The sequence below is a fragment of the Lycorma delicatula genome, chromosome 6 (genome assembly GCF_047948215.1).
Source record: "Lycorma delicatula isolate Av1 chromosome 6, ASM4794821v1, whole genome shotgun sequence".
NCBI lineage: Eukaryota > Metazoa > Arthropoda > Insecta > Hemiptera > Fulgoridae > Lycorma > Lycorma delicatula.
In genome coordinates, this window is record NC_134460.1 from 118,828,182 (window position 1) to 118,855,098 (window position 26,917).

At 33.1% G+C, this 26,917-nt stretch overlaps 1 protein-coding gene across 1 annotated transcript; it reads right to left on the reverse strand.

The window, feature by feature from the left end:
• Nucleotides 1-1,486: 1,486 nt before the first annotated feature.
• LOC142326175 (rutC family protein UK114-like) lies at nt 1,487-26,917 on the reverse strand. Its single transcript, XM_075368428.1, has 5 exons — nt 26,551-26,917; nt 21,174-21,334; nt 19,141-19,209; nt 15,684-15,739; nt 1,487-1,730 (listed from the first exon to the last, which is right to left on the reverse strand). The coding sequence occupies exons 1-5, from the start codon at nt 26,613-26,615 to the stop codon at nt 1,674-1,676; spliced, it is 408 nt and encodes a 135-aa protein (XP_075224543.1). The 5' UTR covers nt 26,616-26,917; the 3' UTR covers nt 1,487-1,673.

The following is a 26,917-nucleotide window of genomic DNA, read 5'->3' on the forward strand; positions in this document are numbered from 1 at the left end:
TTCCTCATAAAAGTGTGAATTGTCTTTTGCCCAAAAAAAGCCGCTACCATTTCAAAAGCTACGATAAATCACACACTCGTCAGAGAACATAATGTTTTTTTTTTTTATCATTTGCATGCGGAAAACAGGTGAGCAGCATTTCATATGCATGCACAAGGTGTGAGTCATAGGCCTTCCGCTACATGGTGCATCGAGTCACAAAGGTTTTCTTCTCCCAAGCAAATAACATTGGTTGTGATCGGTGGTGTTCCAAACCATAAAGCAAAGTCCCTCAAAATGTCTGTCACTGTCTTCTTTGTGTTCTGACTTTCATGAACCCACCAAACATTCCTTGACAGTGAAAGTACTTGCATCCGCCATGGTTTAATTCGAGACTATCATGTCCCTCCCACATTAACTGAAGTGACAAATGCAGGACTCAGCTTATGGTGGGAAATAAAGAGCCAATCTGAAAGATACAAAAAATAAATAAAATAAAAAATATACTGATTTTTGTATTGTTTTGTATTCATAACAATGTTTAAATACATGTATAACTGTACTACGCTGTTAACATGTAAAGGAACTTTTCACCCACATGTACTTTTTAAATAAAAACTGGCTAAAAATACAGAACAGTAGACTTCATTAATATTATTATTAAAAGATTTTTAAACAATTCAGAATTTTAAATTATTACATTGTAATACAGTACAATTTTACTTATCAAGTTGTACAAAATCAATTGACATGATAAATTCATAATTTTTTTTTTATAGTGTACTGTTTATTTAATATATCACTCATAGAAACCAGATGTAGCATACGAAAACAATTAACTGAGATTTCATCACGAAGAGTACAAATAATATATTATTTCTTGGCACTAACATCATTATTAAATGGATTTATGCTAGCTAAACTCCTTTCTTTACAGGAAACTAAATAACAAATGATGGTGGGAAACTAATTACATTAAAATTTAACTGGTATATTTGGGCCTTCACCTGTCTGTATTTCACAAGAAAAGGTAGGTATTAGATATTTGCATTTCGCAATCACACAATGCAAGTATATCTTATATGAAACAGTTTACTAGTTAAAAAGAGATTGATAAATGTAAAACAGAGTTCTACATGAACTACTTCTCTGCAACCATTATCTCACACTAGCATACTAAATGAACAGTCATCATAACAATATCAAATCACTAGAAGAAATATTTAAAACTACCCTTCACAGAAATAACAGTATGTTTCTATTCATTGTGGAATCTAAAACTTTGTGAGATTTTGAAACTTGAAAAACTTTTATTTGATTATAATGCAATATGCTAATAATTATAAACTGACTAATTCAATTTATTACATTAGAAAACATGTAAAAATTATCTGATATTGGCATCTATAACTTATAATTAGGCTACGTAAATAAATATTTCCTTAACATTAATTCAAGGTTTTTTGTTGGTGTTTTTAAAGGATTCAAATATTTAACTATAAACATGTCATTAATAACTACATCATTTTATTAACAAATAACATAACTCATTTTTTTATAATGCAATTTTAAAAGAATATTTAAAAAATCCTTGCGAATAAAGAAGTACTTCTTTTTTAAATGCAATATATACTCTAAAAGTTCTTTTAATTACATAAAATGGTAAATTATTTGGTTCAGATATTTTTCTGTAATCATTCATCAACAACTTCACCAGAAAGAGCCACAACTTCAATTTCAATTTTTGCATTCTGTTGAAAAGACAAACAAACATTAAAGAAGGTTTAACATGCCAAAACTGTAAAATTATTTGCCTAACACACTTAAAATACAACAAAAATCGCTTTAACATATAGTGTGGTTTAAAGGAAAAGCTGACAACACAGTTGTAGCACTTTCCTGTCACATAGCTTTTTTGATGCACCGCTTACACACACAGCTTAATTTAAGATATTTATCATTTTATTTTTCTACAACAGTTGTATGTCAGTGCTACACTAGCACTACTTGTGGTGGCAGGATGAACTATTGACACAGTATATCCACTTAGCCACTAGTTCAGAGCATTTGTTGGGATAGGGGTGTGATTTTGAAAAAAACTATTTTTGCAAATATTATTTTTTAATTGTTAACAAATGTGCCTAAGAAAAATAAGACCTTAATTACGCAAAATCTCGAGATACTAACATTGACTTTGCTCTTCACCTTCATCCCCTTTACCTTTCAACTTGAAAATTTAATGGCATCAATGCCCCAAATAGAGAACTAATCTGACCAAGTCTGGCCAAAATCAGTCCAGTAGTTCTGAAGATATATGGTGATTAGAGGGCAACATACACATGAAAATCATGTGTATGTGAAAAACATCCGGAAAATTTCCATCCGGTTTTTGAGTTCTTTGGGTGTCAAAACATCAAGATCTGGTGAAAACTGCATACGCCCATATTGGACCGCTAACAATTCTTTCTCTTCAACAGCTATAGCTCTACTGCAGCGCTAAATCTACTTTCCCGTAGATTTACGGGAAAGTAAAAAGAAAACAATTAAACTACATCTACTGTAGAACTGCATGCATAATTATCATCAATGTTATGAACTGTCTTTATGAAGAAATGTTAGTTTTACTGCTGTAAGTAATTATGAAAGTGACACTGTTTAGATAGTTAATTAACTGGTAAATGATATTTGCCGATTGATAATGATTAATTGTTTTTTTTGTCAGATAAATAATACAAGTCCTTAGCCAAAACAAATGTAATTTTTCATAAATAAACTTTATTAAAAGAAAAATATTTATATAAATAAATCTGAATACAGAAAAGGATAGAGCATGTATCACAAGATGATATAAAAACTGATGAGAATAGATAAATATGGATGGTGTACTGGGTCAAAAACTTGCCAACCGTCCAAGATCAAGGGCCAGGTCAAAGGTCAAGAGTCAGGTCAAAAAGGTCAAGTATCAAAGATCTACTCCTGAATAAAAATTTCGCCTGGCTGTTGGAAAAGGACTTGACCGCAACAGTCGAGATGATCGCCCAGGTCCCGACAACTATATGATAGGGTACGTTTTCAAAGTGGACGTAAAGTATCCTGAGCGGCTTCACGACAAGCACATGACCTAACATTACTTCCCGAAAACGGAAAACACCCCGGACCCAACCAGTCAAAGCTTTTGACCACTCTTCTCCATAAAAAGAAATATGTATACCACTACATCAGTTTGAAACAAACAATGGCGCATGGACTGATAAGCTGATAGTCACCAAGATCCATAGAGTACTTTGATACTTAAAGTCCACAGAAAGCATGGCTAAACCGCTACACTGATTTGAGTACGGTGAACCGAAGATCGCTAAAAATAACTTCGAAAAGAATTTTTTATTTAAATTGAATAGTGCAGTGTTCGGAAATTGCATGGAGAACGTGCGCAAATGAATCAAATTGAAACTTGTATCCTCCCCAAACGATTGAAAAAACTGACAGATAGGTTAGTCTATACAGAAAACCTGTATGCGGTCCAGTCGCACAAAACGAACATCAAGTTCAAGTTCAACGTCTATGTAAGACTGGAAATGCTAGAACTAAACAAAACCCTTATGTACAATTTTTACTATGGTGTGATGAAACGCAAGTACAGTCGTGAAATAAATTTGCTTTATATGGATACTGGTAGTTTCTTTTACGATATCAGGACGAGCAATTTTTATGAGGATAGTTGTTGGTAGTTGAGCTGAGGTCATAAATCTGCCCGGAATAAGAGCGAGACGTATTTCTTCTCACAAATTGTTATGCCACCCAGTATTCCCTTCTCGAGAAATATGTGCATATCATACTCAGTTTTGAGTTCAACCCTTATCTTCAGGAGCATGACATCGAACGCGAAAGCGAGGGCTGTAAAGTAGTGATCGGTGAGTGAAGTCTAGACCGTACTCCCTCATTCAAACTCCTGAAGCTTTCGAACACGTCAGAATTGAGGTACATACCACTGCATTCTCCAAGAATCCTGTCGTTAATGTGTTTTTTCGGTTTCTGCGCCCATTTGTAATCCTTATCGGACACGAGCTCACCGGTTAAATGATTGTAGAACTTCTCTTTGGGTGGGAGAGCCGTCTTTCCAGCACGCTCCATCAGCTGGTCTAGTCGTAAAGGTATACCCCTTGAATGTTGCATATGGAAGTTCTTCTTCCATGAAAGATAGCCTACCATCCAAAGATGACCACTGAGTGGGTTAAGAAATCGTGGGCATGGATGGATGAGTGAATGGTATGAGTATATAATTTAAATTTTTTATAGTAGAGCTATAAATTAGAGTAAATAAGCAAAAAATCTTTGGAAAAAGCCTACAGCGAAGGCGAAAGCAAAATTGGGTTAATAGAAATGTTTACAAAAGCATCGGTGGCATCCTGACTGAAGCCACACTGATGACTGTGATATGTAATCACATTTAGAGTCTATCAGACGACCTCCAATAAAGCCTATTATGGCTAGGAACGGAGGGCGTGGTGTGATAACTGGAATCATCACAAGGCGGGTGTCTTCCCCTACGGAGATCAGGATGTTATCATCTTCCCCAGCGGGGATGATGTTTCTCAGGCTGAGCACGTTAATTACCGATGTGAGAATCTGTGAAGAGTTATCACATCGATCTCCTCATAATTTCTGGTATATGATGTAGGGGGTAATCTGACATCACTCCATCTGCTCCGATTATCAGCATAAAGGCGTATGACACTACAGTGATACAGTCACTAAGTGACAAGGGAATCTTATGCGTGGCGATTTCATATCAGTATCGACCACAGAAACAATGTGAAAGTACTTTTCCTCCATCCTACGGTCTCCCTGGTCTGCTAACGCTTGGAGTAAAACCGCCTCTTTGTTGCAGTTCATTCATGATGCGTAATGTATCTATCATGAAGAATACCCTCACGACGTTGGGACGCATGTGGCAGTTGCATAAAACTACGTAATCCTCTCATATATGACTGATTGGCGGATGTTGTTTTTGAGAGCTGGAGAAGTTTGCATCGAACCATAAGGACAGCGTTGGCTAACGACTAGATCTAATCCTCCACTCATTCCGAATTCTGAGTTCACTGCAGCATGGGAACTCGTTTCATCCCAATCCTCCTCCTCTTTGATTACTTGAGATCAAGGCCGATCTGCTTGACGAGGCCGAAAGCGGCCTCGTCAAAGCCATTTTGAAGAGTGATAGTATTTACATTTTATTATATTGTACTTACATACGCATACGAGCAACATATACAATAAAGTTCTACGAATATAAACAATAAGCCCTTTCAAAGGTTTTTTGCGTATGATACACCTTGTCACTGTAAAGGAACAGGATACACATCACCAGATAGGCACATGTTATGAATACTACAATCTTCTCTTTTTCACAGTAAACTACATTGCAAAATATTTGATGATTCACATGACGAGATATCATCATTACAATCTTTATTGTCCTACTTATCCTCGTTCACCAGTACCAGTGTAAAAGAACCAGAAAAAGGCAAAACGTCTGAGCAAGCATTTGGTCTACAAGATAAACCTTGGAAATTAAGGTTGCACGTATAGATATATGACTTCCCATCTGTCGCAAAAAGAATTTCTTCTTATAGCGATTAGAGTGGATTTTCCATCCTGAAACAGACAGACACCCGCATTCTATTAAGCTACCCATAAGTTTACGTATCTGTGTACCTTTATGATTGATTAACCTATCTGTATGACTAACTACCTCTACCTGATTATGTCAAAATCATTATTTTATTAAAACTGCAGGCTAGCGTGCAGGCTTTTCCAAACGCTAGCAGGTCCACTAATGTGTCCTGTAGACAATTCTGCTAACAAATCTGATTCCGCTAGAGGTTCCCCCTTCTAGTAACCAATGCAGCCCTCAATAAAATATTTCCAAAAGCATTTCGTTAATACCGCCAGGTATCTACGCTCCCTTGATAAAAGTTGTATTGTTGATGGAGTCTCGATCTTGTGATAGTACAAATAACTCGCTTACTGTCAAGCCAAGCGAAACAAATACTATCAACAAACAAACCACTCCCTTTTTATATCGGAAAATCAGCTCCCTCGCCGCCATGGCCTTTAACTTGATCTTTGATCTGACCCTAGAAATTTGGCATTTGACCTGCTCTTGACTTTTGGTCCTGTACGGTTGTCAAGTATTTGTCTCAGAACCGTCCATATATATCTACTGATAAGATACTGTAAATACCAATATAGATAAGCCATGAGAACCAATATAGACATCTAACATCAATGAAGTACTGTAAAAAAGTAACTGGTTATAACTAATTCTTAGTATTATTCGTTTTTTTGCAGTTTTACTGCCCAAAAATACAAAATTCCTCAATTATTAATACATATTTACCTATCATATTAATTAAATCATTATTTTCTTTCAATCGCATTTAATGTTAACCTTGTTTTATTATTTTAAACTAAAATTTTTCTCCTAATAGTGAATGTAACTAAATTTTTATAATTCCAAAACAAATTTTATAGTAAAACATTTTAAAACAACAAACGTCAAAGCGTTCTATACAACTATGCGACCATTGTCTGTGACTGGTGCTTCTGTTTCCACATTGGTTTCAGCTTTACGATAGTTTGAGCCGTGCAGTTTTATTTTTTTATTAGACAGATATAAAAATAAGGTATAAAATGTATGATTAAAACTGTTAATTAGTTATATTTGTTGATATTTAATTGATTTTTTGACATATGTTTCTTGTGCAAGATGAAATTCTCAAGAGTGAACCGTTCTGCCAGGTTTGACAATTTAGCGATTTTAAATTAATGTAGATATAAAATCCTGAAGCTTAACCTAATGTTTTACAATTGATTCAAATATATGCAGTCAGAGTAGTAGGGTCATTTTCATTTATAGCCCAGGAGTTTATTTTGTCAGTACATTTTTTAAAGTAATATATTGAAATAAAACCGGTAAATAAAACCTGAGCAAAGATGAGATGTATTAGATTAAGTTACAACATAATTTACAAGAGAAACACCAGAATAAAGTAAAAAAGAGAGAACTCATAAAAATATCTAAGCAATTAAAAATATAATTTGGTTTTCCTAAAAAATTACTGATTTAGCGTAAGTGAAGTAGCGGTTCTAGCACAACCTCGAACCTTGGACTGACGACGTTCCAAGGTCAAGGGTCAGATCACTGAACGATCTTGAAGCAAATGTCAATGCTATTACTGACCTTAAGTCCAAGGTAGTCATTCGAAAAAATTGAGATCAACTTTAATGTCATTGGATGGCCTTGAACTCAAGGTAAACACCAAAACCATTATATGGTCTTGAGTTCAATGTTGAGGTCGTTCGGTGACGTTGAGTCAATCACAGCAACAGTTGCTGATGCATTCCTGACCCTTGTACCTTGGTGTTGGAATGGTGATAGCTTGATGTTTGTATTAATAGGCCGGCTATTCTCTGTATTGACATGTATTCATCAATCGATGCTGCTAAGTGCTACTAGTTTTATCGACTACTACTAAGGGCTATTATACTTTTATTAATTACTTTACTTTTAATTAATACATGGCTATGGCTTTACACAGGGCTATTTACTTTCATTAATTAGTTAACTATAAGGACCCAAGGAATCCTAGCGGTGAAAACGTTTTTATCTGTTTTTATAAAAAGATTTGGGGCTCGTGAATACCTAGTGTTCTTAACAAAGCGCGTTCTTCGTAAGTTGGAGAACTTGATGATACCTAGCGGTAATAACAAGTTGAGTGTGGCCCATTGACACCTAGAGATGTTAACGAGGCAAGTATCAATCGAGTAAAGAAATTCATAGATAAAAAATAATCACTTATATTAACTGAACCCTTAAGGTATTATAAAAGACATATAACTGAAACCTACTATACTTTTAAAAGAACATCAGTTTTTAGCCACAATTAGCACGTGATTAGAAAGCTTTAATTAGTTTATGATTAATGAGATAAATTTCATACTAGATCAGCTACACAATACGACTATCTAGAGGGCATTCTAAAGAAAATGGCTGATACAGCCAATGTAAACAATGCATAGAGACATACCTTGCTTTAAGTACTGGAAATTACAAAGGATATTTGACCTCTACGAAGTAAATAAATTCTAAGGACTTGATCCAGTAATATGTAAAGTACAACTTTACAACCTTTCTTTTTCCTGTTTAGCCTCCGGTAACTACCGTTTAGATAATTCTTCAGAGGATGAATGAGGATGATATGTATGAGTGTAAATGAAGTGTAGTCTTGTACATTCTCAGTTCGACCATTCCTGAGATGTGTGGTTAATTGAAACCCAACCACCAAAGAACACTGGTATCCACGATCCAGTATTCAAATCCGTGTAAAAATAACTGGCTTTACTAGGACTTGAACGCTGTAACTCTCGACTTCCAAATCAGCTGATTTGGGAAGACGCGTTAACCACTACACCAACCCGGTGGGTTACAACTTTACAACCTACTTTAGGTATAAAGTACTACGACTTTAAAAGGAAGTAGGTCTCAGGAGAATAAACTTTAGTGAGTTGGTTGTTTTAGACTAGCATCTAAATTTGTTTCAGGATAGAAACCCGAAAGAATCCCTTCTTACTCCTTCATCACTTCCTGTTTAGAAATCGATATGATGGATAGACCATTCAACTTCTTCAAAAGCTTGGCGTTCATCCTACAACAAAAAGTTTAAATCAGTCAAAAATGTATTATAAACATCTGCTGTCTCTAATAAGCAATAGAAACCACGAAGAACCACGTATACACTCACTGACAGCCAGAGAAATTTTTCCGTTCCAATGCTTCTTCGCGCACTCCTGCCGTGCAATCACCTTCTTTTACAGTTCATTCAACGACAGCCAGTTGCAAACATTCAGTCCAAATCATCTTTGGTCTCTGAGGGCGTAATTCATCTTCCGTTCTATCACTAGAGTTGCTGTCGCGTTTATTCATCTAGAAAAATTACATTCATTTTTGACAACTCATTCATGAATACTTATTGCTTATTCATGATACTTATTGCAACTTGAAGAACAGAAGCCTTGCGTTTTATATTATCATCCAAAATGAATCTCAAAACCGGATAAACACAAACCGTACATCTTTAGCTGCTCTCCACACTCTATCGTCTTATCGTGAACACAATCATATTTAAACAATGTAGCTGTCAGATCACTCCACAATTATGAAAAAGTATAGAATATCATCCATAAACATGACAAGACATATATTAGGATCCTGTTCTGCATCGTACCAAAAACTAATGCACGCATAAGTACTAGTGAAATAAACAACAGCAACAATAGTTTACCTGGTTGCCATCAGGAGCGCTAGTGTTGCATCCACCATCTTAAGACTTCACAAGATAGCAGGCGGTGACGGCACAAGAAGTTGGAGGTAGGGCCAGCGTGAGCCAATGAGTGCAGGATTTGGGTCACGTGACACTGACCCAGCCCCTCCACCATCTTCTGATGCCATCGCTGCCTTCTTCTGACATCACATCTTGTGGCATCTTAGTGTGGTAATCTTACCTTTCTTTTTCCTGTTTAGTCTCCGGGAATTACCGTTCAAGTATTACTTCAGAGGATGACATGTATAGATATAAATGAAGTGTAGTCTTGTACAGTCTCAGTTCGACCATTCCTGAGATGTGGTTAATTGAGACCCAACCATCAAAGAACACCAGTATCCACGATCTAGTATTCAAATCCATATAAAATAACTGACTTTACAACGACTTGAACACTGGAAATCTCGACTTCCAAATCAGCTGATTTTGAGAAGATGTGTTCATCACTACACCAACCCGATGGGTTTAGTAATCTTACCTTTTCTTTTTTTTCCTGTTTAGCCTCCAGTTACCGTTTAGATAATACTTCAGAGGATGATATGTATGAGTGTGAATGAAGTGTAGTCTTGTACATTTTCAGTTCGACCATACCTGATGTATGGTTAATTGAAACCCAACCATCAAAGAACACCGGTATCCACGATCTAGTATTCAAGTCCGTGTAAAAATAGCTGGCTTTACTAGGAATTGAACGCTGGAACTCTCGACTTCCAAATCAGCTGATTTGGGAAGACGCGTTAACCACTAGACCAACCCGGTTGGTTAGTAATCTTCCCTAACATTTAGTAACCTAACCTAGCCCGCCACCCTCCGCCATCTTGGAATTCCCCTTTACCCTGTGGGAAATTCTCTTTTCCCTTCGAGGAGTTAGCAAAATATTTAAAAAATAATAATATTTAAATATAATAATTATTTTTCGGTTTTTAATATTAAATATTTCAAAGGTCGGTAGCCCAGACGTACAGCGTTGCAGTCGTCTGCTAGGTTTTGTGGGTAAATAAAAGTAAACGTACCTCAAGGATAATCCTGGTCATCATGGCCGTCGTGCTAAGAGGAAGTGCCTGCAAGTGCGGGGGTCATTGGAGCAACGCAAATGTTCGTTCAAAAGCGAGTTATAGACTCCGTCAGTAGAACCGTTGACGATCACCGCATGACCTTGCGTTGTCCCGCCTATTTTTTTCGCGCCCGAACGCCATACCTGATCTCAACCGGCCGGCGTAAAATGATTGACGCGTCCGGTGGCAATCTTGCAAAAGACTTTACCGATAAGGACAACGTATTTATACGAATGACTACAGTTTACAACGACCGAAACAAACAAAACCTCATATGAATAGGGGGTTTACCTGTACTAACAGACGAATGTAAATTTAACGAAACCGCCCTACCTCTAATAGATGCATTCTTCAGCAAACCGTCCGAACACCGTATCCAAAGACTACGACCACGCTCAAAATGTATGGAATACCTTCGGCTGTTGCACCTTAGGTATCGACCTCTACGTTCTGTTCGATATCCTACTTCCATCCGATGTCCGAGTTTTCGTGATACGTCTAGGAATTTCTGCGAGTTAGATGTGTCACTTCTCGACCACCTCCATTTTACTTGGAACGCTATGGTAAAATACACGAGCGCCATGGTGGAGCCCTTGCCCTATCGGGGTTTTCGATGTATGAACGGAGATTAACAATTCTGACACGTTCATTCGATCGAAGACGACGGGGACAATGGCTACATCTTGAAGGTTGATGTATTGTATCCTGAACATCCCCACGATCTTCATAAAGATTACCCGCTTGCCCCCAAACGGAAAATTCCAACCGATGGTATGATTTCATCACACGTTAGGCCACAAACCGTTGTCTAGTACCAAAACATTTGACAACACTCAGAAAAGGAATGTTACGTACTACATTTCAAAAACTTAAAACTGTACACACGTCTCGGACTGGTTGTAACAAATTCCATAGGACTATTGAGTTCTTACAATCTCGTGGTTACAACCGTACATTAAATTCAATGCTCAACGTGGGGCGGAAGCTAGGAAAAATTACGAAAGATTATTTTAAACTGATGAACAACGTAGTGTGCGGTAAATCTCTTTTACCGTAGAATTAAAGTTTATAGTTTAAAGTCAATTCATACGTAATCGAATTGACTTTAAACTAGTGACTGACGAAAACGAAAACTTGACTAGATGATCGCTAAACGAGTGTAAAATCTTGGTTCATTTACAACACCGATACTGCTGGGTTAGTCTGAAAAAACCAAAATGTGTTTTAATCACCTGATCTACATTGGGTTTTCGGTATTACACATTAGCAAAACGATCACGTACTGATTTCACATGATTACATGTTGAATAGGTATGGTCATAACATTAAGCACTTAATGACCGATACAAAGTCTAATGTACAAAATCCAGACAAGATGTCTATAAGGATATCCTGGAAGACTTCTAGCTAACCCTCTGACCAAAGTATTGCCAAAGCTGCCAAAGTATTGAAGACTTCTTCAATACTTCTGGCTAACCCCCTGACCATTAGCGCTTTACTTTAACGAACAAGAAGCAACTTGGTAAATTTAAAGACGATATGAACGGTAAACAGATTCGTGAGTTTGTAGGTTACATGCAAAGATGTACAGTATTTTCAATTTCAATTGAAACAAAACTGTAGCAAAAGTGATGGAAAAGCATTTTAAACGTGTCGAACCTTTACGCAAACTTAATCAGACATACAAACAAAAATAGATGATGTTAAAAAATAAGAAGAAACAAAGGAGGAAGTGGATGTAAAGTAAGAGGCGGAAGAGAGCGTATCTACACCGAGTTATGAGAAGACTTTCTTAAACACCGCAACATAAGCTCGCTAAACCTATAAACCCGTCGTCACCAATTCACCAGGTTATCGTGCAAAGTATTACTTCGATCTGGTCGTAACGGATAGAAGAAAATCAACAATGTTTACGGGATAAAAACGTAAACGACCGGTGGATGATCGGAAAACATGACGTTTTGTCCGAAGGAAATAAAACTATTATCGATAATAAAAATTATAAAGGTACCGACAGCTTATATCAGTTGATATTTTTGAACAAACCTGCTGACTATACAACCAAGAATTTAGACAATTATAGAAAAATATTACAATAAACGGAAGTGCATAAAAGTCAAACGACCAGTAACATAATTTCCAATAAATCCAACAAATACAATATTATTATTGAAGAATTGTTTTTATCAAGGCGATTAGGAAGTCAAGAAGACGAAAGCCCTGTAACCGGATCAGGACTGCTTATGAGGACAAACAAAATAGACCAGATTACGTGTACTAGGAAGATCCATTCAAACTTTGCGATAAGACTGCTTTACACCTCTGCGTCTTTTGGTGGCTTTAAACCGCGTAGGTCATGTCGGTCATAATAACGAAATAGTTTTCATTATAGAATTGCAAGAAGGCGGATACATAAAGGGGAGAGATAATATTTTATTTTCACCAGTCTTAAGATGAATATCAAATGTTTTGGACGTTTTCACGGTGGAGCGTACGTTAACAGACTGCCGCTTACACGGATTATTGAAACGTTTGACATAACCACTGTCAAAAATTTCAATACAAAAAACGACGGTTGTGCAACGTGGAAAGTCCCGATGACGATGGTTATGTGAACAAGTTTTACGAGATTTTACACGTATGTAAAACAAAACGATTTGACCATACCGTCAGTTTTACCATCAGACAACAACGTCCTGTCCTTTTCAAATAAGCATTTATGTCATGTTAGTGAATCCGTTAATAAGAACTACATTGTAAACCTCAGTTATTTACGCAATAACTTGTTTAGTGAACAGAATACATTGATATCAAAGAAATTGTTATCATGAATTCTGGAGAGGTGACAAGAGCGAAGCATCTTGTCACAAGGTGGAATGCTGATCTTAGAGCCATCGCATTAACCAAAGAATCAATGAAAATTTTTTGTTTAGCAAAGATGGAATGGTAGATGCCAAACGAAGTGTTGTTACGAACGCTAGGATATCATTAAATTGATCGTATCTAACTACTAAGGGCTACGTTGTCAAATATTTATTCAGATTTTAGACCTATAATGCAATATTTAGAGGACATCGATTTTCAAAAAAATAACCGAGACAAGAGTCTGATAATGAAGAATAGCACACAAACACAGATCTAAATTAAAGTGAAGAACACGCACCAAACACAGATCCGAATACAAAAGAAGAAATCTTACCGATCCTTCCTCATTCGCATAAGTTTCTAAATACTTCTGAAGTACACATAACAATTGCAGATCAGGAGCTGCACAAAAATGAAGTAGCTCCATCAATCATATATATATATATATATATATATATATATATATATATTACTATAGTGAATAATCGCATAATCGCAAACAGTTCAGTCTCACTCCAACAAGGGAATGGTGACGTCAAAACCTACTGTCACTGATCAGATTTATAAGGGTAAGGTCAGGAAATCCAAACGGATCATCAGTCGTAAACTAGGTTGCAGACAATTAGCAAGTCTAACCACCAGAGCCTTAGAAACGGTAGGATCTTATGTTGCAAAAAAGCACTCAAACGTGCCACATCATAGCTGGTAAGTGATAAACAGACATAGATCTATTGCCGGTAGTTACATATTCCGGGGTATCAGTACTGTGGACCGAGAACGAATTTAAGAAAACGCTTACAGAGAAGCGATCCGAGTATAAACAGGTTGGACGCCGCCTGTAAAGAACACAGCAAACAAAGCAGCAGCCAATCGTAAATCAGCCGATCCACGCTTGGGAACAACGCCAGAGATTCGAGTATCGCGGAAAAGGCTACTGCACTGCCAGTTACAAACGCGATGAAACTCAAAGCGAAGTTCGGCGAGGATAGGCGGGAAGAATAAAAAACATCGTCGTAGATGCCGTCTTCAATAAAGGGAATACCATGCGTGTGCTATCGAATTGACATGGTACGCGAAAAAACTACTAAAAATAACCGACTTTCGATGGGTCTTCATACTGGATACATTACTAGTCAGAACGAAAACGTTTGTTGGAACGAGTCAGCGTCCAACAAACGAATTACTGAGTTATTTTCCGTCTGACTGGATTATAAATTACAATTATCAAACCAGGTATATACAAACACATTTATCTGTGGACATTTATGTCAATTCCTTACCATGTACATTAAAGACGTCTGCATACCACGTCGTGTTATGCATACCGCATAACAAAGCCTTTAACTAATTCACTTATATAATATGTGACTCCACTAATCAAAGAAAAGTGACTAAGCATCTATATCAGCAACTAGTATTATAGGACAGTTACCAACAAGACCAAATTCTATTCACTTTTCTAAATTATTTCAAGTGGGATCTCTACATTGAAAATATTGATCTAACAACACAGAGATGAAGACCACCCATAACAAGTTTAACAGCAACACAATGAGTATCAGAAACTTGCCTCAAAGACACAATCTAATGTCCTCCTACAGAGAACTGCAGACATACTGTTCATGCATACAGAGAGTCCAATATTTACATGCAGACATACATAAGAATGAGATTCATTATCACTGCTAGTTTTCCTCAAGTCCTTACAGTTAACTAATTAATAAAAGCATTTACCTGCATAGCAGCATTTAGTAGTTGCCGATAGAAGTAGTAGCACTCAGTAGCATCAATTAATGAATGCATAGCAATATGGAGAATAGCTGGTCTATTTATAAAACATCAATCACTATTATGACATCCCAGTACAAGAGTCAAGAACACATCAGTAATGACCTTTATTATTGCTGTGACCTTGAACACAATCACAGAATCACCTAGACATAAAATTCAAGGTTTACAACAGCCTCGGACTTGAAATCAATGCTATCCAATGGTTTTGACTTGAAATCAAGGTCATCTGATATCACTTATCTATCCAATGCCTTGACCACCCAATGTCATTGGCTCCTTGTCTTGGTGACGTCACTGGTCCAAAATCAAAGGATGTGCTAGAATAGTCAATTCTCTACTACTAATACTTTCTTTGTATAAAAATTAAGTTTTTTAATATAGTAAAGATTAGAATGAAATAATATATATAGAATTTATAAATTGTAAGTACTCTTGTCTTTTTAACTATATTTACAAATTTATAATACAAATAATTGCATTTATGCTTAACTCAAGGAACTGATATGTATGACTTAACAACAGAATTCTTTAAAAGTTCTGACAAACAACTATTTGTTGGCAAAATTTATTCTCAGAAAAATAAGTTAATAAAAATAAAAATATTCATTCATACCAGAGGCAACTTTGCAATTTGAAATGTAGATCGTGCAGGGTATGGTTCTTTAAAATCTGGAAAAAATGAAATAGATAAAAATGAGAACATCAGTAAATCTGCAGTTTCAGTAATCTAAGACAAAAATAAACATGTTATATGAGGTTTCGCCAAAATTTAACAAGAATTTTTTTAAATTCTGTACACTATGTCTTTTTGATGGATTTCATCTTTTTCCCACGTAACAGAATCATTATTTATAATGTAGATCAATATTTTCAGACATATTAGACACACAGTTCAAATTTGACAGCCAAGAATTAGGACATGTAATTATGAGTGAAGATTTATTTTGTTAGAAAATTATAGAATAAAAACTTTGCATTAGATTTTACATTAAAATGGAATAAAGTACAATGAACTGGTGAAGATGTAAGAGAAGGCCTTTGGCAAGGAAAAGAAGACCTTTGTTCTGTTGACACAAAGGTTTATGAGAGGTACAAATGGTTTCAAGACGACCATGAAAACAATAAAAGGGTTGCACATCCTAATACATCAACAACCAATGAAAAAAATGACAAAATAAAGAGTATTTTGGTCTATAATCACCAAATCACTATTAGAGAAGTTGCTGAATAGGTGAAATCAGGTGTGGCTTGCGTGAAACAATTTTGACTGACATTTTGGATATGAAACAAGTACAGCAAAATTTGTTCCAAAACTACTGAATTTGAACAAAAGCAAAATTTCAGATCAATTGTTAGCTGACACTGCTAATGACTCAAAATTACTGAAATTTGTCATAAAAGGTCACAAAACTTGGATACATGGTTATGGTATTGAAATGAAGATCCAATCATCCCAACAGAATCTTTCTAAAGAACCAACACCAAAAAACATGCAAAAATTAATCAAATGTTAAGATTTTCCTTACTGTTTTCTTCTTTTTTTTTATTATAACAGCATCACCCATTATGAATTCTTACCACAAGGTTGTATGGTTAATAAATAGTGTTACTAAGCAGATTTATGCTGTTTATGTGAGGCAGCTGAAGAAAACATCCAAAGCTGTAGGCAAACAATCTTGGATTTTACTCTATGATAATGTTCCAATTCAACTTCACTATTATTTTTTTGTGATTATTTAGTAAAAATAACACCATACAGATGCCACAGCCTCTATATTATCCAGACATGGCGCCCTGTGACTTTCTTATTCCCTCTAATTAAAGTAATATTAAAAGGACAATAACAATGAAATAGAATAAAAATCTATTAAGTGAACTTAAGGCTACACTAAAAAATGTTTTCCACAAATGTTTTGAGAATTGGAAGAAATGCTGGCATAAGGGCACTGCATCTCTGGGGGGACTACTTTGAAGGGGACATATTATTATAGAAGAAGTGTAAGTTAAAATTCTTATATTGTTTGTATCAAATATTTACTGAATCTAATAAAAAAAATAAACCATACTGATAAATCAGTTTTAATCTGTTTTATATAATTAATAAATAATCTATCATTTCCTAACATTGTTGGATCACCATAAACCATTAATTGTTGTTCATACATACTCATTATTTTTGTTATGTTACATCTAACTGTTTTCTCTTCATCCTTAGATCAACGATTTATAGTCAATATTTCATTATCTTTTTCAATTCTATAAAGATGTAAAGAATGGAAATAAGTCACAACTTTTGTTACATGATCCGTTTACCGAGAAGCATAAAAAATAATGGATCTTTATTATAGAAAGTTTTAAAATAATGAATCAAAAGATAGAATGAAACAAAGTATAACATAAGAAATATATCATGACAGCTAATGCTGATGTACTTAAATTTAATAAAAATATTAGTCTAATGTAATTGAATAAATGCTTAAGTATTGGTGCACTACTTCTATTTTATTAGACTGGATTTATTAAATCTGAAGTTAATTAAATTCAGTTTTTAAATGTAGTTTCTCCTATTTTCATTTATTCTTACTTCACATGTTTTAATTTCCAGAATAATGCATTCTAAGATTTTCAAGAAATTACAATGTCATCAGATTGTAAATGGAATGAAGTTTACATCTTATCCAAAAAAATTATTAACAATCAATTAAATTATTTCTTAATACAGATATAAATAGTTATTAATTACTGCTATAAGTTGTATTGTGCCTTTTACTATAAATAATTATAAAGATAATTTTAGTTATCTTCTTTCTTTCTTTTTCTGTTTAGCCTCTGGAACCACTGTAAGGTATTACTTCGAAGGATGAATGGGGATGAAATGTATGAATGTAAATGAAGTGTAGTCTTCTACAGTTTCAGGTCGACCATTCCTGAGATGTGTGGTTACTTGAAACCCAGCCACCAAAAAACACCAGTATCCATGATGTAGTATTGAAGTCCGTATAAAAGTTACTAGGATTTGACCCTTAGAACTTTCAACTTTGAATTTTAGTTATCTATCTCAGTCTAAAGACTGGCATGGCTACGATGCTTATAGAACAAGCTTAAGTCACAAGCAACTCACCAATCAAAGTTGCTTTTTCTGATAATAATAATGTTTTCAGTACAATCAAGGTTTAGGTCCATAATAAAAGGGTTCTTTGAAAAATTCTAATTCTGACACAGACAAAGCCCAAGTATGACCAAATAATTATGATATTTGTCAAGTATCATCTTTAGATGGCATCAGATAAATGTCTGTATTTAACTGCTTGTTTGTGTCAGTTGATTAAAGTAAATAAATTTTGACATTTTCTGAAAAATGGATAAAATTGAAATTCAAGTTGTTATAAAGTTTTCAGCAGTAAAACAGTGGGTGCTGAATTTAAATGTGGTCCTAGATCCATTCAAGATGATAAAAATTGCCCAAAAAAAAGAGAAAAAACTGCTACAACTGACAAAATCATCATAAAAATCCATTACATTTTATTAAATGATCATAATGCCACATTAAATGAATGTAACTACCGTTTGTGAGCTTCCTGATATTGCAAAAATCTCAATAGTCCATGTTCAGTTCATTTTATGTGATGATTTGAGTATAAAAAGGTTTTCCTTGACAGGTGCTGTGTTTGTTAAAGTCAACCAAAAACACATTTCACTGTACACTCATCAAGGACGTTTATACTTATTTAAAGACAATTCTGCGTAGTTTCTTCAACAGTAGATGAAACATGGATTCATCATTACACACCATAGAACAGCAGTAAACAGCGGATGGGAACAAAATTACACATAATTTTTTCAGTTTTTTTCTCCTGCTATGATTAAACTGTAACGAACAATTTACATGTCAATAGCTAATAAGTATTTCAACATAATCTTGTTTTTGACTTTATAATAAAAACAAATAGTACTGTTTAGCAATTTTTGTAAAAATAATTTTCCTGGATTTTCATTCATAGCTGCAGTTATTGTAATACAATATTATCTTAAAAAAATAAATAAATATAAAATAATTAAACATTACTTACACTGTTTATACACTTCATTTACTGCACTAAAATCATTTAAATCATCAAGATATATAGTTGATTTAACCACTGTAAAAGATAAAATACATTATTGTATCATATAAATAAGTTATATACAATAAATATATAAAACAATATATATATATATATATATATGTATTATTTATTAGTATAATAAATGGAAAATGAAACGACTAAGAAATGGTACACTAAAATTTTATTGACAAGTATGTGGTTTTGATCTCTATCACACATACTAAAATACTGTAAAATACTATATTCAGCTAAAATACTGAATTTAATTCAATGTTTTGAACATTTTACAAAGCTAATATCTTTGAAGCACAGCAGGCAAATTTTATACATAACATAAAAGCTTACAAAATATTAATTTGGTAAAAACACGATGTTTAAAAAAAAAAAACATGACTCACATTGAGTATATTAATTTAACCATTTATCAAAAAAGTTTACATACTAATTCAAAACAAGCAACACTAACAATATCTTTACCTGCAACATCAATGGCAAAAGAGCTACACAACAGTTCAAAAAAGATATCCTGTAAGCCTAATTTCATATTCAGGAAGTGAACAGTAATGTTTTATATAAACCTTTTAAAAATATTTTAAAAAGGAAATAATGTAATAATACACAAAAATAATATTAATAATAAAATAAGAATATAAGATAAAAAGGAAAATGAAATTGATATACATTTACATACTTTACACTAGAAAATCTAAATATATTACCACATTAAAACATGTATCATGTATTTAAAAAAAATATATATATTAAAAGACAATTCATAAGTTTTTCTCTTATTGGATGGTAATATTTTTTACTTTTAAACAAAAAATTTACTGTTTTGTAAACACTTATTTCTTCACAAAGTAAGTTAAAAAGTTAATTGAGTTAATTAACTTAATTGTAACTCAAGTGCAAGTAAGAGTAATGAATACATTTCATTTTAGTATTATGTTCTGCAATAATTCTGGTGGTTTTAAAGTGTTATATTAAACAAAATAAACAATAACTACAATAACTTTGTTTTAAATAGTAAAATCCTCCTTTATATTAACTAAAGTATTACGAAAAGATGGTCATTGTGTTCAGTTGCACAGAGCTGAAAAGTGATAAAAATTAATCAATCAACGTATTGAACTAGTAATCAGTAACTAATATCAGTTGTAATTTTGGATTATACTATGTAATAGCAGCATATAAAGCTTTTTATAATAAAATTCCATCAGGAAAATACGATGAAACTGGTGGGGAAAAATTGAATTTAACTTGACATCAGCAGTTTTATGAAAAAAATTATATGTGTGAAGTTTGCTCCAGTAGTATTCTAAGAGGTCATGACCAATTAAAAATGAGGTTTTGACTGTTAAAATAGATGTACGTCTAGTTTTTTCTTACTGTAAATATCAGCTCGGCCAAGTTATTCCTCAGAGAAATGTTTTTAAAAGCTGTTGCAGGAAAATAAATAAATTTTTCTGCATAATTTGTAGAATAAATACACCAAACTTTTATTGCTAGTAATAAGGCAATGAATAGACCACCATCCTTTAAGAAAGATAATTGTAAGTGGGAACACAAATTGTGTAATATAATGTAATATAATAAGAACTGAATCTAGACAAACAGAAATGATCTACCGATTCCATTCAATAGTAAAAATGTAATTTTTAACTTTTATTTAAGCAAAACATAAATGTAATTAAGAAAAGTAATGTGTACTTATTCAGATATTCCTATTACAGAAATTAAACCAAAACTATAAATAACTCATTAATTATACTGAAATAATTAAAAAAAGGATGAATCATGACCTTTGAACAAACGATAAACAGGAGTATCAAAGTCATTTAACTGTTATCAACCACAATACATAACAGAAGTGTTTTGTAAAGAATTAACTACTTATTTTATTAAAATTTATTTTAATTCAATTTCTATACACAAAAATTAGAATTTTTTAAGAATGTACATAAGTATGGGTAACATAAAAAGATTAAGATACCCACCCTTTGATAAAGATGAATCAGATGCTTGAAGTAAGGCATCAAGATTCTTCAAAGCTTGTTTTGCTTCCTCTGAAGCACCTCCTTCCACTAGCTTATTAGTCGGAGGATTAACACCTAGCATACCTGATACATAAACTGTGTTACCTGCACGCACTGCTTGACTAAAATCACAAAAAAAAAAAATAGTTATATATATTAATTTTCAAAATGCATACATTAAACAAAAGCCCATAAGGCTAGGAATTAAAAGTAAAAAAGATAAAAATCAACTAAAACCAGATAAAAATTTGACAAGATCTCAAAAATACAATTTTTTTAGACGAATGTCCTTTTAAATTTTATATTTTTTGGACATTTTTAAGCAATTAAAATAATAATTCTGTTTTAATATATTATTCTTTGTAATTGAGAAGTTTTGTTTTAATTTTGAACAATTAGATAATAATTAACACAAGACGTTTTCACCAAAATTAAATTTCTTAGCCTATTATTTCATTAATTTTAGCCCTTCACTTAAAATACATGTTACAGACATGTTTGGAGAAAAAACAAACAAAAGATCAGAGATAAAGCATTAGTCAAGAGAAAAGATTAAGCAGTGAAAATGGAACCTGTTTTAATAATCATAAAAAGTGTTCCTTAATAATAAATATTTATCTCCCATTTGCAAACATTTAATAAAAAAAACTATAAATTTTAATGTAGCAGATGCTTTTATAAATTTTAGAGTTAAGTACTTATTAGCAAACTTTATAAAATGTTCATGCGACTACACACTGTATTTCACCATACACATTCAAAGTTAAATTTTAAAAAAAACATTAAAAATTCCATATTTTGTAAAAACTTTAATATCCATTACATTTTAACAAACTGAAATGCACAAATATAGGTAAATCTGTCGAAAATAAATGATGACATAATCTTACTGAAAATATAAGAATGCTAGTGATGAAGAAAGTAAAAGGAATTATCGACAATTAAGAAATACTATAAACACGAAGTGCAAACTAGTGAAAGAAGCAAGATTAAAAAAGTGTTCAGAAGTGGAAAGAGAAATGAACATTGGTAAAATAGACGGAGCATACAGGAAAGTTAAGGAAAATTTTGAGGTACATAAATTAAAATCCAATAATTTGTTAAACAAAGATGGTATACCGATTTATAATACGAAAGGTAAAGTCAATAGGTGGGTGGAATATATTGAAGAGTTATACAGAGGAAATGAATTAGAAAATGGTGTTATAGAGGAAGAAGAGGAAGTTAAAGAGGATGAAATGGAAGAAACAATACTGAATTTTTGAGATCTGAATTTAACAGAGCATTAAACGATTGGAATGGCAGAAAGGCTCCTGGAATAGACGGAATACCTGTAGAATTACAGCGCAGTGCAGGTGAGGAAGCAATTGATAGATTACACAAACTGGTGTGTAATATTTATGAAAAAGGGGAAGTTCTGTCAGACTTCAAAAAAGTGTTATAGTCATGATACCAAAGAAAGCGCAGGGGTAGATAAATGTGAAGAATACAGAACAATTAGTTTTACTAGTCATGCATCAAAAATCTTAATTAGAATTCTGTACAGAAAAATTGAGAGGAGAGTGGAAGAAGTGTAGGAGCAGACCAATTTGGTTTCAGGAAAAATATAGAGACAAAGGAAGAAGCAATTTTAGGCCTCAGATTATTAGTAGAAGGAAGATTACAGAAAAACAAATCAACATACTTGGCATTTATACACCTAGAAAAGGCATTCGATAACGTAGACTGGAATAAAATGTTCAGCATTTTAAAAAAATTAGGGTTCAAATACAGAGATAGAAGAACAATTGCTAACATTGACAGGAACCCAACAGCAACAGTAATAAATGAAGAACATAAGAAAGAAGCTGTAATAAGAAAGGGAGTCCAACAAGGATGTTCCCTATCCTCATTACTTTTTAATCTTTACATAGAACTAGCAGTAATGATGTTAAAGAACAATTTAGATTCGGAGTAACAGTACAAGGTGAAAAGATAAAGATACTATGATTTGCTGATGATATAGTAATTCTAGCTGAGAGTAAAAAGGATTTAGAAGTAACAATGAATGGCATGGATGAAGTCCTACGCAAGAACTACTCATGAAGAACAAAACGAAAGTAATGAAATGTAGCAGAAATAACGAAGATGGACCACGGAATGTGAAAATACATGGAGAAAAGATTATGGAGGTAGAAGAATTTTGTTATTTGTGAAGTAGAATTACTAAAGATGGATGAAGCAGGAGCGATATAAAATACCGAATAGCACATGTGAAACGAGCCTTCAGTCAGAAATATAATTTGTTTACATTAAAAATTAATTTAAATGTCAGGAAAAGATTTTTGAAAGTATATGTTTAGAGTGTCACTTTATATGGAAGTGAAACTTGGACGATCGGAGTATCTGAGAAGAAAAGAGAAGAAGCTTTTGAAATGTCTTGTTATAGGAGAATGTTAAAAATCAGAATGGTGGATAAAGTGCCAAATGAGAGGTGTTGCGGTAAATAGATGAAGAAAGAAGCATTTTGAAAAATTTAGCTAAAAGAAGAGACAGACTTATAGGCCACATATTAAGGCATCCTGGAATAGTCGCTTTAATATTGGAGGGACAGGTAGAAGGAAAAAATTGTGTAGGCAAGCAACGTTTAGAATATGTAAAACAAATTGTTAGGGACGTAGGATGTAGGGGGTATACCGAAATGAAACGACTAGCACTAGTTAAGGAATCTTGGAGGGCTGTATCAAACCAGTCAAATGACTGAAGACAAAAAAAAATCTTACTGGGACAAATTGTACCCTTAAATCACACATAAAACAATAAAAATAATTAATAACAAAAGTATATAAAATTAATAACACAGTTTATAGTTGAAAACAATCATAATTACAAAACAATTAAAAAAATTATTTATTATATGTTTATCTGTATCTACAAAGTAACTTGTCCTGACTGACTGATTCATCAATGCCCAGTAAAAAACTACTGAAGATAAATTGATAAAAACTTGTATACATTTTTCTTACGGTATAAGAGCACATTAAAAAAGGATTTTTTAGAAATCCTGAATATAACTGGTTAAAATGGAGTAACAATGAAATTTACCATTTCTTAAATTTCTCGGTAACAAATGAAAATATCAACTTTAATTTTGATGTGTGTAATCTTCATATGAATACCTAAAAACCAATTTCTAGATTTTTGCAATTCAATCGTAAAAGGAGTGAAGAAAGATAAAAAAGTTTCAACCAATGATTGAAAATTTTCCCCATTTCCAACTATACTAAACGAGATATTCACTGGACTGGGGCTTGCAAATATTCTTCAGATAAATATCTAGCAATCATTTTCAGTTTTTTTTAATTTTAATATCTTAAGGGGTAAAAAGACATAAATTGTTTTTATATGTTTGCCATTTTTTATCACTATTGAATCAATCTTGATGAGATTTAGTAATGGTAATTTATGTTTATAATTCTGATAATGTATTTCACGAGCGAAACTGCGATGGGAAATCTAAAAATCAATTAGTGGGTTTTCTTTTTCTGATTAGCCTCTGGAACCACAAGGTACTACTTCAGAGGATGATATGTATGAATGTAAATGAATTGTAGTCTTATACAGTCTCAGGTCGACCATTCATGAGATGTGTAGTTAACAGAAACCCAATCACCAAAGAATAAGTCAGTTTGGTGGTCCTGTACTGACCAAACTGTTGCTCTGAAAAAATTACAATACACTGATAGTTTTTATATATTGAACAGGCTTTAATTTATCATTATTCTCACAAGCATGAGTTTAAAAAACACGGAGGGGTCCAGGGGACACCCTGGCTAAAGAGAAAGGACTGACTGGCTAAATAACCCCTACCCTACCCATGATGGGAAATGCAAGTAACCATACAGCCCAGACAAAGCTGTGACTTGGTATATATATAGTGAAACCAGTATATATATATATATACTGGCTTCCAAGTTGTGGCTTATATATATATATATATGTATATTTCATTTATTCTTTTGTATATATTTATTGTGTGTGTGTGTATGTGTGTATATATATATATTTTTTGTCTTCAGTCATTTGACTGGTTTGATGCAGCTCTCCAAGATTCCCTATCTAGTGCTAGTCGTTTCATTTCAGTATACCCCCTACATCCTACATCCCTAACAATTTGTTTTACATATTCCAAACGTGGCCTGCCAACACAATTTTTTCCTTCTACCTGTCCTTCCAATATTAAAGCGACTATTCCAGGATGCTTAAGTATGTGACCTATAAGTCTGTCTCTTCTTTTAACTATATCTTTCCAAATGCTTCTCTCTTCATCTATTTGCCGCAATACCTCTTCATTTGTCACTTTATCCACCCATCTGATTTTTAACATTCTCCTATAGCACCACATTTCAAAAGCTTCTAATCTTTTCTTCTCAGATACTCCGATAGTCCAAGCTTCACTTCCATATAAAGCGACACTCCAAACATATACTTTCAAAAATTTTTTTATATATATATATATATATAAAATAATAATAAACATAAAGCAAATTAATTATACACTAACGAAAGTATTAATGTTAACATAATGAATTCTAGAGTTTAATACATTACAGATTTTTAATTTTTGATAAAAAGTTTACCCAAACATACTTAAGTTATATGTTTTATAAAACGCTGTTATAAAATATTTTCAAAAATTATGTTTGTTTTCTACAGCTTGCACTAATATTAAACTAGAAATTTCTTTTAGATCTTTCTAAATAATATATTTAGTTTATTATATATTTTAAACTACTTGGTACTATATACACATAAAACCTACGCATTAAAATGTATAATTATTCGAGTCCTAGAATTGTTTTTATTAAACTCAATCTACAGTTTTGACTGAAAAGTTGGGGGGCGATTTTCTTTTATGTAAGTATAGAAATACGTGTCTGAATGTCTGTATATATATATATATATATATATATATATATATATATATATATATATTCTATTCAACGAAATAGTTATGGCTACAACAAACAATTCGTAATATACATTTATCATCACCACCTTAACGATTTCAAAAAATGTATTATACCTGACCGTGTTCACATATACTCTATATTAATCGTTGTAAATGTAATTTTAAAATAAATTGTAACATTCGCTAATAACGTTATTTGATAATTATGCATTGTTTTAAGAAAAACAGAATATTGGGTATGAGCGCTAATAAAAATATAAACTGCCGAAGAAATAACCTTTCCTTCCTTTTCATCAATAAAATACAAAACTAAAATGTCACTCAGAGAGCTCTAATCAACAGAATAAAAAGTAATTAATCTTTTGATTTTTACTCAAAATTACTTACTTATAAGGTCCGATTGGTTTCGGAGCGTTAGCTATATGAATAATTTTTCGTAGTAATTTGGACATTTTAAAATATGCTGGTAGTAAAATTCAATCAATCGAGTAACGACTAAAAACCTGTCAGTATAGGTTATATTCAGAGCGTGATATTGAAAAAATTCTGCTTGTAGCAGGATACTATATTAAACAAAACTAATTTAACATACGACTGCGTGTTACTTTGCTCTTAAGATAATGATAGATATGAGAAGCACGACGAGTAGTTTCCATTTGCGAAAGAAAAAGACATTCCCCACCACTAACAGCTTACGACAACCTAGTCATGAGCGTCTCGTTCAAAAGATTCTTTCCTCCACTACAAGTTACCC

What these genes read in the sequence shown, in the direction of transcription:
- LOC142326175 (XM_075368428.1), bottom strand. Translation starts at nt 26,615, where the DNA reads ATGTCCAAATTACTACGAAAAATTATTCATATAGCTAACGCTCCGAAA. An exon ending in AAACCAATCGGACCTTATAA is followed by an intron (nt 21,335 to 26,550) that starts GTAAGTAATTTT and finishes TTGTGATTTTAG; the next exon opens with TCAAGCAGTGCGTGCAGGTA. An exon ending in TGATTCATCTTTATCAAAGG is followed by an intron (nt 19,210 to 21,173) that starts GTGGGTATCTTA and finishes TATCTTTTACAG; the next exon opens with TGGTTAAATCAACTATATAT.